The sequence below is a fragment of the Belonocnema kinseyi genome, chromosome 2, assembly GCF_010883055.1.
Source record: "Belonocnema kinseyi isolate 2016_QV_RU_SX_M_011 chromosome 2, B_treatae_v1, whole genome shotgun sequence".
In the NCBI taxonomy this organism is placed as follows: domain Eukaryota; kingdom Metazoa; phylum Arthropoda; class Insecta; order Hymenoptera; family Cynipidae; genus Belonocnema; species Belonocnema kinseyi.
In genome coordinates, this window is record NC_046658.1 from 159,005,966 (window position 1) to 159,018,240 (window position 12,275).

The 12,275-nt window shown below is 26.9% G+C and overlaps 1 protein-coding gene across 1 annotated transcript; it reads left to right on the plus strand.

Moving 5' to 3' along the window:
- Positions 1 to 2,581: 2,581 nt before the first annotated feature.
- Positions 2,582 to 7,994, plus strand: LOC117183048 (putative gustatory receptor 2a). The gene is made up of 3 exons (XM_033376201.1): positions 2,582 to 3,397; positions 7,754 to 7,840; positions 7,920 to 7,994. Exons 1-3 carry the CDS (start codon positions 2,582 to 2,584, stop codon positions 7,992 to 7,994), a joined length of 978 nt encoding a protein of 325 aa, XP_033232092.1.
- Positions 7,995 to 12,275: the final 4,281 nt, after the last annotated feature.

Genomic DNA, 12,275 nt, shown 5'->3' on the forward strand with positions numbered 1-12,275 from the left:
TTTAAACAATTAAAAATGTTAAATCTTATTTTTCTATGCCCTATACATTCAGAAAAAGAACTGTATAGATTCTATTTTGTTGAATTGTTTAAAGTTATCACAAAAATATTTGTTAAAACAAATATATATTTATTAACAATTAGAAGAAATTTATCAACATTTTTTAATTATTAGACAAAAAATTGCATAGGATACCAATCTGAAACAAAGTTGGACATCTCCGACTCAATCTTTTGAAATTTTCTGAATAAACAATAATTAATGGTTTAAATAATTACATAATGTTTTCAATAAATTTAAAAAGCGACGCAAGGTACGAAAAAAAATTAACAGATAAAAGTTATTGAGCCAAAAAGGATGAAAAAATTTTTTCATAATAATTTTTAAGTGGACAAGTCGATTTTCTTACATTCGTGAAAATTGAGTTTAAAAATAAGAAAATGAAATTTTTGGGAAAACGACAGGGTGTACGAGAAAAATTAAAAGACAAAAGTTTTTCAACCGAAAAAATCTAAGAATTTGTTCTTAAATCTTTTTATAAAAATATACTCAAAATCTACAAATTTGCTTAGAACCAAATTACGCTAGGATGCGTATTTTTTATTTAAATTGTCAAAAATAACATTGAAAGTAAACAAATTAAATTTATGGAAAAATGACACAATTTGCAAGAAAACGTTTGATAAAAAATTTTTTCCATAGGATGCTTTTTAACAAAAGAGAATTCACATTCACCAAATTACAGTTGTCAATGCTTTGTGCAAAATTTAGTTATTCCAAGGATTTATGAATTGTTCGAATGAATAACCTATTTGGTGGTGATTCACTACTCTGAATTATGGATTAGGCTGCGACCGACTTATACGAAATAACATGGAATAATCTATTTACACCTTTACTATTTTAATTACATTTTCAACATTAAAAATTCCTAACTCTTTTTTGTCTTTGAAATAATTTATCATTTTCAGTTAAAAATTAAACTATTCGGATAAAGAGTTATGTATTTAAATGAAAATTAGATTATTCGGCAGAAAATAATCATCTTTGTTTAAAATTTTTGTTTGTTTGTTACCAATTATTTTTTAAGTGAACTATTTTATGAAAAATTCCGTTTCTTTATTAGAGCTTTATTTATTTATTTAAGTATAAATTCTACTATTACATTTTTCTTAACAAATTTATACTTCATAAATGTGAATATAACAATTTGGAAGACATTTTTTATAGTTTTTTGACTGACATTTTTCTTTTGATTGAACATTAAACTCTGGTGTTAAAAATTCGTCTTTTTGATTTGAAAATTTAACTCACTGGTTGAAATTAGAAGTACTTTGTTAAAGATTAATTTTTTAAAAATAAAGATTCATAATTCAAGATTTCTAAACTCAAGGTAGCAATTCATCTTTTTGTTTCAGGATTCAGGTATTTCTTCAAATATGAATTCTCCACAAATAAGAAAAACTTTCAACCAAAGCAATGAATTTTCAAGGAAAAAGATTAACTTTCAATAAAGATGAATTTTCTATTTAAAAATTCTGGATATAGTTTTTACCAGCAGAAAAATTATAATTAAATTTAAAATAATATTCAACGTCTAATAATAAAATTAATGTAAAAAATAATCACCAACGTTTCAGCACTTATACAGCACCCTTATCAAGGCAAAAAATTAAAATAAATAAAATTTTTTAAAAATAAACAATATCCCAGCAGGCAGGAACACCAAGAGAACCACGATGCTCTCTTCCTGATACCTTAAAATAAAAAACCAAAAGAGAGAAAAAACAAATTTATTCAGTTAATTTTTTATGTATATTTTTAATTCATTTTTTTGTTTGGATTTATTACTAATTTTTTTCGATTCGCGGGTATCAGGAAGAGAGCATCGTGATTTTGTTGCTGTTCCTTCCTGCTCGATTTTTTTAAAAATTTATTTATTTTTGCCTTAATAAGTTTATTTTCAGGAATTCTCCACATCTTCAATGACGATATTAATCTTACATAATAGAAAATAACATTTTAATTGAATTCAATAAAAATGAGTATGCCTTCGATGACATATAATCAATCAAATATAAAAATGAATTTCAAGGCTTGGTAACTAATTGAAACCATATACTCTAATCTTCTAATGAAAATGTACAAATTAATTTTTAAAAATATTCTCATTGGAGAAGATACGATAAAGGATACTTTCAGTCTAATTCATTATAAAATCGATTATAATAAAGTGCACTATCAGGATTAATTTGTTTGATTCCATAAGCTTGATGATCACATCCTTTCATTATTTGTGTTATTGGTTTAGTAACACTAAACTTGAAAGGCTTGAGTGAGGTTTTCTTAACAGCAAAATACATTTTAAATTTGAATAATCATGATGAGTATGTATAAAGAAAAACAAAGTAATAAGTGGCAATTATTTCGTGCTTCAGATTTTTTTTCTCTAATGCGACCCAACTTTTTTCTGTGTCGCCTTCACGGAATACAAACTCACAGTTATTCAAAATTAGGACATCTTTATTCAACAATATTGGCAATATTTTTCACAATTTACATATTTGTCGTACTTTTCGAAATGGATGTTTACGGCAACACAGGATCGGGAAACATTAATGTACCCGGAATGCTCAAAAGTAATTGCTATCTTCTATTCGGCGGATTTGTGATGATCTTCACGTACGTGTTTCACACACCAAGAATGATTTTTTTACAAAATATAATGGTCGTATCATCAAATATTCCGGCTGAATCTTTTAACAGAATTGCGAAATTTGTGCATGCTAAGGATCTTCTGGGTTTTATTTTTCTGATAGTCCATTTACCTAATGCGTATGCCCCTGAAATTCACACAAGCCTGAGAGTAATGACATATTTGTACATAACAATGGTTGTGTATTTGGCGGACATGCAATACATTAATTGCGTTTTTGTCATCAAAATTTGTTTCGAAAGCGTTGATAAAACGCTGAAAAGTTTAGAAAAAACGATGGTGAATGAAGAACCTCACCTTTTGAGAAGAAACTATCATGAACAGAACAATGAATTGCTTTTGATGAAACTTCGAAATCTTCAGAAACATCATCATCAAGTTAGCGATGTTTTGAAAAAGCTGAATTCGACATATGGTTTGCATGCTGTTGCTACAGTGATAATGACTTTTTCAGAAATTACATTCATTCTTTACTTCTTTATTTTGAAACTCTTGGATCAACATTCTAATGTTCAGGAGCAGATTTGGGATTTCAATCTTCTTCTTACGATGATGTTCTACATTTTGAAGCTTATTTTGATTGTGTGGGTTTGCGAAAAAGGTAAAACACAAGCAAAGCAAATTGGAAGCACTGTTCATGATGTTCTTCTGAATACATTCGACTTAAAAATAAAAGAAGAGGTAATGAAAATAAGAGTTATTTTCCTTGAAAAACACGTAGAAAGATATAACTTTTAGATCGATACTAGCAGATTTGTTTACTCATTGACAAACCGTATAAAAAAATAAGAACTTATATTTTCATTTGAGACTAGCCGAAAAAGAGACTTTTTTTAATACAAAGGATCAATTATTGTTTCAAAATACAAGTTAAATATTGAATTTGGGCCCCTGCAAGATCTGGATTAGACGATTCTAAGTTCACGATGAAAAATGTCTAGTTGGGTTAACAAGGATTCTGGTTAGCCGTACTAGACATTCTAGTAAAATATGAACCAACACGCTGTCTTGTTAAATGCGTCAGTCCAGTTAAAATCTGTATAGTTAAAATTACAAGACATGAGGTATAGGTTACCAGACATCTAGTACGGCCAACATTTCCATGGCTAGTAGATCTAACTAGCTGTCTAGTAAAATCAACCAAAGGTTGAGTTAGGTTTACATGACAGTTTCTCGGTAATTTAACTAGTTTTTTTGGTAATATTTACCAGATATATAGGGTTCGAGTAGTTTTTTTTTTGTTACAAAAAAAAAGTATGTTTTCAGGATCTTTGGCATAGGTTTGAAAATGTGTGCAATACAATCAAAAGGAAAGATCGTTTATTAAACACTGGTCAAAAGTATGATTTTATATTTCACGAAAAAATCGCACGGCCTGAAGCCTCATCTTCAAAACAACATGGCGACGACACTGAATAAAAACAAAGTTTACGTTCCTTGCAATATAGCCTTGTAGGAGAAAAGGTTCCACAAGTTCAGCAGATTATCCACTGTGTCGTGAAGAAAGTTACTGATTCTAATACGCGAAAATAGAAGGAAAAATGAAAGCACGTCGCTTCTGGCAACTCTGAAAATGGTCAGAATAACGCGCGGTACACGAAAATGCAAGCGGCTGAAAGAAACTGGAGCTGACGACGCCGAATATATTAGGCAGGCAAGCTAGCGGCTAGAGAAGAATATAGTTGGTAAAGGGTATAGGAGGGAGGAACGAAGGGAGTACAGGAGTGGTGGGGGGACATTGCTACTAGACATCTCGTTATGGGAACTATTTGAAATAATACGATGGATCGGTAAAATCTACTAGACTGCTTACAAGACATGGAGTAGGAGTAACGAAATTTCTGTCTTAAATTTACTAGACGCGCGTAACTAGATTCATCTAGTTGGCCCAACTAGACCTTTTTCTCCGCGTTAATATGAAGAATTCCTGAAAATAAAACCAAGAATCTGACAACCAATTTTTGACAACCGCCATTTAATGTTTCCATTGCAATCTGAAAAAAAAACTTTTTCCTTACTTTTTCCCTAAAAAAGGAAAGAAGAAAATTTTGTTTTCCTTTTGGACAAAAATAAAAAAGAGGAAAGAAAAATTAGAAGGCAACCAACAAAATCCCCTTCCTTCTCTTTTTTGTTTCTTTCGTCATTCTTATTTTTATTACTATTAAATCACAATAAAAAGAAATAATCACCAATGTTTCGGTACTCATACAGCACCCTTATCAAGGCAAAAATAAAATAAAATGTTAATCTGACAGGAACAGCACCGCAAAAAAAATTTTTCTTTCCTTTTTTAGGGAGAAAAAGAAAAACTAATTTTTCAGATTGCAATATGAAAATTTTATAGCGGTTGTCTAAATTTGGTCGTTAGATTCTTGGTTTTATTTTCAGACATTCTTCACATTAACTTGATTATTGGACGTTAAAAGGGATTTTAAATTTGATTTTATTCTTATTAAAATTTCCTAATTTTTTTGTTCTAAATACTGCTACTTTCTTTTTTGAAATATATTAAAAATTGTTTCTATAACTTTAAAGACATTGGTCTCAAACTTTAGAAAAAATGCGATAAATAAATTTTTTAAAGAAAATTGTGCAAAGATTATTCTCGTATGGTGTTTTAAGTTGGAAATAAAAATATAAAATTAAGAGTGATAAATTAAGTTTCCGCTAAATACAAGAATTATTTTTCAATTAAAAAATTATTTTTACGAGTTCAGTTCGATTAACATTGATTTATGAAACGTTGAGAATTTTTCCAATGGGAACCTATTAGTTAAAATTTAAATGACAAATCATGATTTTTTTATAACCAATTTTTTTTGCTTGTTAATATCAAGTTGAAATGCAGTAAAAATGGCAAAATTTACAAGAATAATAAGTAGGCACATTTTTTTCTAAAAAATATAGAATGATGGCATGTAGTTAATTAGGTTTTAGGTTAAAAAAATGTTTTTGCTTTTTAAAAATCAATTAGTGAAAATTTATTTAATCATTTTTTATTTTTTATTTGCATTTGCTCCCTAAAATATTAAAATAAAAAAACATTTTATTAGTTTTAAACCTTTTCTATAAATTTGAATCAGTTTAATTTTTTAATAATTGCAATCACTGACTGAATTTAGACTATGAATTAGTTAGTTTTAAAAACCTAATATTTTTTAGTGATTCTATGGTAAAAAATAAATATGTCATGGCCAGAATTCAGTCACTAATCCAACTCAGTAAAACAATTAGTGATCTGAATTTAAGAGTATAGAATAAACATTAAGGATTTTAAAAGTTTTAAAAACTTCTCAAACACACTAATTCTTATTTATTTAACAAAGAATCCTGTGATTTTCTTTCCTTAAAAAATAAATTTACAAAAAAAAGTACATTTGAAAAAATATTTGATTAGATCCTAACAATTAGATATATTGGCAATTAACACACATTAATTACATAAATTACATAGCTTTTAAATAAAATTTCATTAAAATTACAAAACCTGAGTGCACGTAGAAAGTAAATCATTTGTCTATTCTGAAATTTTTTATAAACAAATTTTATTAACAAGTAAACGATTTTCTTACTTTTTTAACGAAAAGAAATCATTTGTTGTTCAACATATATCGACATAACTACTCAGATTTATAAAAAGAAGAAAATTGGTAACTCGTAACATTTAGGTCCGTTATAAATAATTTAGGTTAACAAATGGCAAATTTTATCTACTTTGCGAAGAAAAAAAACAGTTTTATGTTTTTATAAATAATTTCAATTAAAAATTATAACATTTTTAACCTTTTTTCCAGATATTTTTATTTTATATTTTATATTTATTACGATAACTTATCGGTCTGATGATGGTACAAAATATTTTAAACACTTGACGTATATTTTTGCCATAAATAATTTAGATAAGTAATCAAAAATTCGTGCATAAATAAATTAAATGTTAGATAGCCAGAAAGTTTCCCGTGAAAAAAGATGAACATTTTCTATTCGTAAATTTAAATTATGTTTCTCATTTTATAAGCAAATTATATAAGCATAAAAATTTGTTTAAAAAATTAACAAATAATATACAATGCAATATTTTCATCACTAAATATCACTTGCAGAATAATTTTAGGGGAAAAAGGAAAATAATAGTTTTTTATTCTGAGAAATTTGGCAATGAGCACTTGTTTATATATAATTTAATTATGAAATAAATAATATCCAATGACAAATTTTCATTACTAAGCATTAGTAGCAACATAATTTAATAGAAATAAAAAAAACAATTTCTTTTGCCTTATAAATATCGACACAGTGCATTTTTTTATATACTTTGTTTATGAAATTAACAAAAATCATCAAATGACAAATTTTCGTCACTAAACATTATCATTCAGTACCAGCATAATTTGATGAAAATTAAAAGAAAAACCAATTTCTTTTTCTTTGTAAATTTTGACACTGAGCATTTTTTTACATAATTTGTCTATGAGATTATCCATAAATTTTGTCTACTGGTTAATTGAATTTGTAAATAAAAAATGAAGTTCACTGGAAATATAGGAAGGTTTTCTCTAAAGTGTTATATATATGAAATCTGTATTATAATGGGGATGGTAAATGACTGACCAGGTGAGATATTTATCACATGATGTGAAAATAGAAGTCTACACTATCAATCTAAAATACCCCTTAAGTACAGAATTTTACGTTTTTTCATTAAATTTTTTTTATTTTATCCGGGAAATAAACCATTAAAATTGTAGATAAACGCAAAATTCTGAATTTGAGGGGTATTTTATATCGATAAAGTAGATATCTATTTTCGCATTTACCTTCCCAATGATAAAACAGATTACATCATATTTACGATTCTTTAGAGAAAACATTGCCATATGGCTTTGTGGGTAGAGCACCCGACCGCTAATCGGAAGACCTGGGTTCGTATCCCAGCGGAGCGAAAGGCAAACGATTTTTTTTTCACCGATAAAATTTATCATGAAAATGTACAAATTGCTTTAATAAATTGTCCTCCTAATGAACATTTTGTTTCAGCTTCATTTATTTTCCTTACAACTTTTGCACCGTAAGAATGTGTTCTATGCTCGAGGGCTTGCCATTGACTCTTCGCTCTTAAATGAGGTAACTCCACAAATATTTTTATAGCCTTTTATTTATTTATTGTATGGTATTTAGGATACACAATTATGTTATTTTTTAGATTGCAGGTGCAATAACCATGTATTTACTGATTCTGATTCAGTTTCACTTGTCAGCAGCTTCGTGCAAGACGTAATCGTCGTTTTAATCGATTAATTACATTCCATGGGATTTTAGTTTAACAATAAATAATTAGAACAGAAAATAAGTATCCTACGCTCTTGGCGCACTTCAAAATAAAATTTCCCGCCAACCAACTTACCGCTTTGCCTTTGAGTAGTTCAAACAGCATACTTACAGGCGCTGGAATTTAGTCTATTCCATTTGAACTTTTTTTTAAAAAACCTTTCTAAACTTGGAAAACATTGATGTGTTTTTTGAATTTATGAATAAAAATTTACATAACCTTACACATAATAATAATGTTAAATTTTTTTTTAATATTTTAGACTACCAGTTTATTAAGATATTAGAATTTTCAGATTTAGCAAAAAATGACTTTTATCTGTATTGAAATTATTTATAAATAATTTGTAGATGTTAAGAATAATTTAAAAACAGTTAATTACGTTTTAAACAAATTAATGGATAAAAGTTATTTTTCGCAATTTAAACAGATCAGCACATTGAAATCCACAGTTTTTATATCAAACGTGAAATAAATATATATTTTATTATGACTAATTGAAAATAGATTCTATTCAGAATTTGTTTTAAAAATTTTTATGCAAAAATTTCGTTTTTACAATTTTTTAAACAATGCGTCTCATTTCTATTGGAATCAACTCCGAATTTACTTCCGATCACTCTTTGCTAGGGTATTTTGCAAATTTTTCATTATAATTAATTATTTAAACAATTCATGTAAACAAATTTATTTTTGGCTATTTTCGAACGACTAGGCCCAACTTTATTTACGAAATCGCCTAACAATGTATTAGCGATGATTCTTTTCTATAATATTATTTTAATTACCAGCAATGATTAATTATTTAAAACAAATTCATAAACAAATCCAGAGTTTAGCTATTTTTCAGAAAAGATACCTAATTTTTGTTCACGAATCAGTTAAGAATGTCTTTGGAATTACTCTTTGCTAAGATCATTTTAAATTTAACAACAATTTCAAATTGTTGAAAAGAATATTAATAAATAAATTTAGAGTTTGCCTATTTTTAAATAAATACGCTTAATTTTTGTTTTGCGAAATTAAGTCAGACTATCTTTCCGATAACTTTTTGCCATAATACTTTTATTGCTTTTCGAAATTGTTTAAATAATAAAATTCCGCTATTTTTAGTTGATTCTATAAAAGTCCACTATGACGATTAGTCAAACGCTGAATTTGCAAAAATCATCTTATCAATTTAAAAAAAAAACTATTTTTAATTAATCATAATGAGAATTTAATTCGTAACACATTTTTATTAAAATGAATTAAAATGCGTATTTAAATTTTGTAAAAAATTGAAACGACTGCTGAGCTATATTAAAAATATTTTTAAAAAATGTAAATACTTGTTATATGCATTCTTTAAACTAAGATTATGCAAATAAAAATAAAATAACTGTAAACTAAAATAACTGATTGTTTTGAAAACCATAAATGCAAAAAAGTTCAAAATGCGAGAAAATATAAAAAATTTAAACAAACTCATGGTTATTATATTCTTTGAAATTCAATAAGCAATATTAAATTATTCTCGATTGAAAAACTGAGTAATTAAAGAAATAAAAAATAATTTTTTTTAAGGTGTAGTAACCTATTAATTAAGTAATATTGAAAAGCAAAGTAAAAAATGTATTCATCATAATTACAGTAACATTTATTTTTTATTTTGCATTAAATTTTATCCTTAGCTACCATGAATAATGCATCATTTAAAAAAGTTTATATTGCATACTATAAAAATTTTTTTGTCATTAAAGATTTCGTAGCAACTAGCGTTGTTTTTCAGTAAATTTAAATTGTTTATTTCCAATGTAATTTTTGTGAATTAATCAAAAAAATACGCACCCTTACGTGAAGTGGTATTGGACAAATTTGTAAATAATATTACGTTCAAACCAAAACTACAAAAAAAAATATTTATGAAAAATTTGTAAAGCTGTTTTTTTTAACAACTTCTGCCCATTCATTTTTTTCATATATTGAGTTCATTTCCAGAAATTTTCCTTCTTTAATCTTAATATTGTTTTTTACGAATAAAAAAAAAAGAATCTTATAAAAAAAAATTAGGAAAAAGTTATAGCTCCCTTCTGGGTCAACAACTTCTGTCTAATAATTTTTTTTCGTACCTTGTATCGTTTGCTCAAAAACGAAATTGTTTTATTTTTAATGTCCTTTTTTGAGAATAAAACAAAAAGTGCGTATTCTATCTGATCCTATACGAAATTGGTTAATAAAAAATTTGTAGATCTTTCTTGTCTGCATAATTTTTATTTTAACCTTCTTTTCTTATCTTCCATAGTTTGACGCAAAAATGGAATTATTAATTTTTATTATTATTTTCAAAATCCTAAAATTTTTTATTTTAAAATTTAAAAATTGAAACAAAATATTATTCGAACAAATCTAAATATTAAATTTCAATATCAATACCTATTATATTTAAGTGTTTAAAAATAATTTAAGTTGACTAATGGAAAATTTTCATCTTACTTTCACGGATATTACACAATAAACAAATTATGTTCCAATATATCTAAGCTTCAAAAGCTAAGAAAAAAAAGTATTTTCCGGAAAAAGCAACTTTCTTTTGAATTCTTAAAAATCACATGAAATTTATCAAAATTATGTTAAATTTTTTCGAAAATTTCTTTAAAGGTACTAGAAAAAGTGTAAAAATTATTGCGAAATTCCCGGAAGTTTATGAATAAAATAAAGTGAATTAAATCTTTAGTGAATATAATGGAACGTTTGAGACATTGCATTCTTTCCACATTCCAATTCGAAAATTACCATGGTTAATTTGTCTTTTTTTAAATTGAAAATTCATCTTTTTTAATGAAAAAATTGGACTATCTGGTGGAAAATATTTCTTTCTCGCTACAAATTAATTGCTGGTGATAGTCTTGAATTTTTGGTGGAAATTTCTGGTTAAATATTTATCTTTTTTGTAGAAAATTAATTTTGTTGATGATGATTAATCTTTTTTGCTTGAAATATCATCTCTTTGGTTGAATACTCAACAATTTGGAATAAAATTCGTTTTTTTGTGCAAAAATTAATTTTTTCAATTTAAAATTCATCTTTTTTTGTTTAATATCGAACTACTTGTTTAAATTTGAACTAATAGGTAACAAATTAATTTGCTTCGTTGAAGATTTATTATTTTGGTACAAAATTCATTTCTTTTGTTAAGTTTTAAACTACTTTCTTGAAAAGTCGTATTTTTTGCTTGCAGGTAAGTTTTTAACCGAGAATTAATTCTTGTTGTTGAAAATTTATATATTTTGTTAAAACTTTTATTTTTAGGTACAAAATTCATTTTTAGTTTGAAAACTATACTATTTGGTTGGAAATATTTCTATCTTGTTAAAAATTAATCTTTCGATGAAGTTTAAAATTTCTGGGTGAAACAAAGTGTTTTTCTTGGATCAAATTAATTGTTTTGGTCAAGATTATTATTTTTTACTTAAAAATTAAACAATTTTGTTTAAAAGTTGAAATGCATTCTTAAAAAATAATTTTTTTTATCAAAGTTTCATAATTCGAATCCGAAATTCATCTTTTTGGTTGAAAACTGAAATTTTTTCAGATTGATCCAGAAGTCTCGTGCTATTAAGCCGTTATGTAAGGTTCCCCACTTGGGTCCATTAATAGCCAAGGTCTTTGTTTCAGGCGTCATTCACTCTACTGACACTCTTTTTATTAACTATTTGCCGCCATACTTTCCTGTCCTGGCATACTTCTCTAGCTTCTTTTATGTCCATGCATTTTTTTATGCAGGCTCTCGTGTTTCTGTGACTTCTTATGTCTCTTCTAAGTAGGGTTTCATTCACACATTCTAACCATTCTTTCCACGGTCTACCTCTGGGCACGCTGCCATTTACTTTACCTTGATATACTTGTTTCGTTAGTCGTTCATTTGGCCTTCTCTCACCATGTCCGAACCATCTTAACCGATTTCTTTCCCATGTGTCTACTAGCGTCTCTTCTGCACCACCTTCTTTTAGAATTATCTCGTTACTTACTTTGTCCATCAGGGATTTCCCGCTTATTATGCGCATGAATCTCATGTCAATTGCGTTACATTTACTCTTATCTTTTTCTTGATTAGTCCATGTCTCGCTACCGTATAGTACTGTGGGCACAAATATGGAATTATGTATTGCCATTTTAGCCTTATTTGATATATTTTTACTTCTGATAAGGGGACCTGCTCTACCAATAACCTTCTTACCTTCATTTATT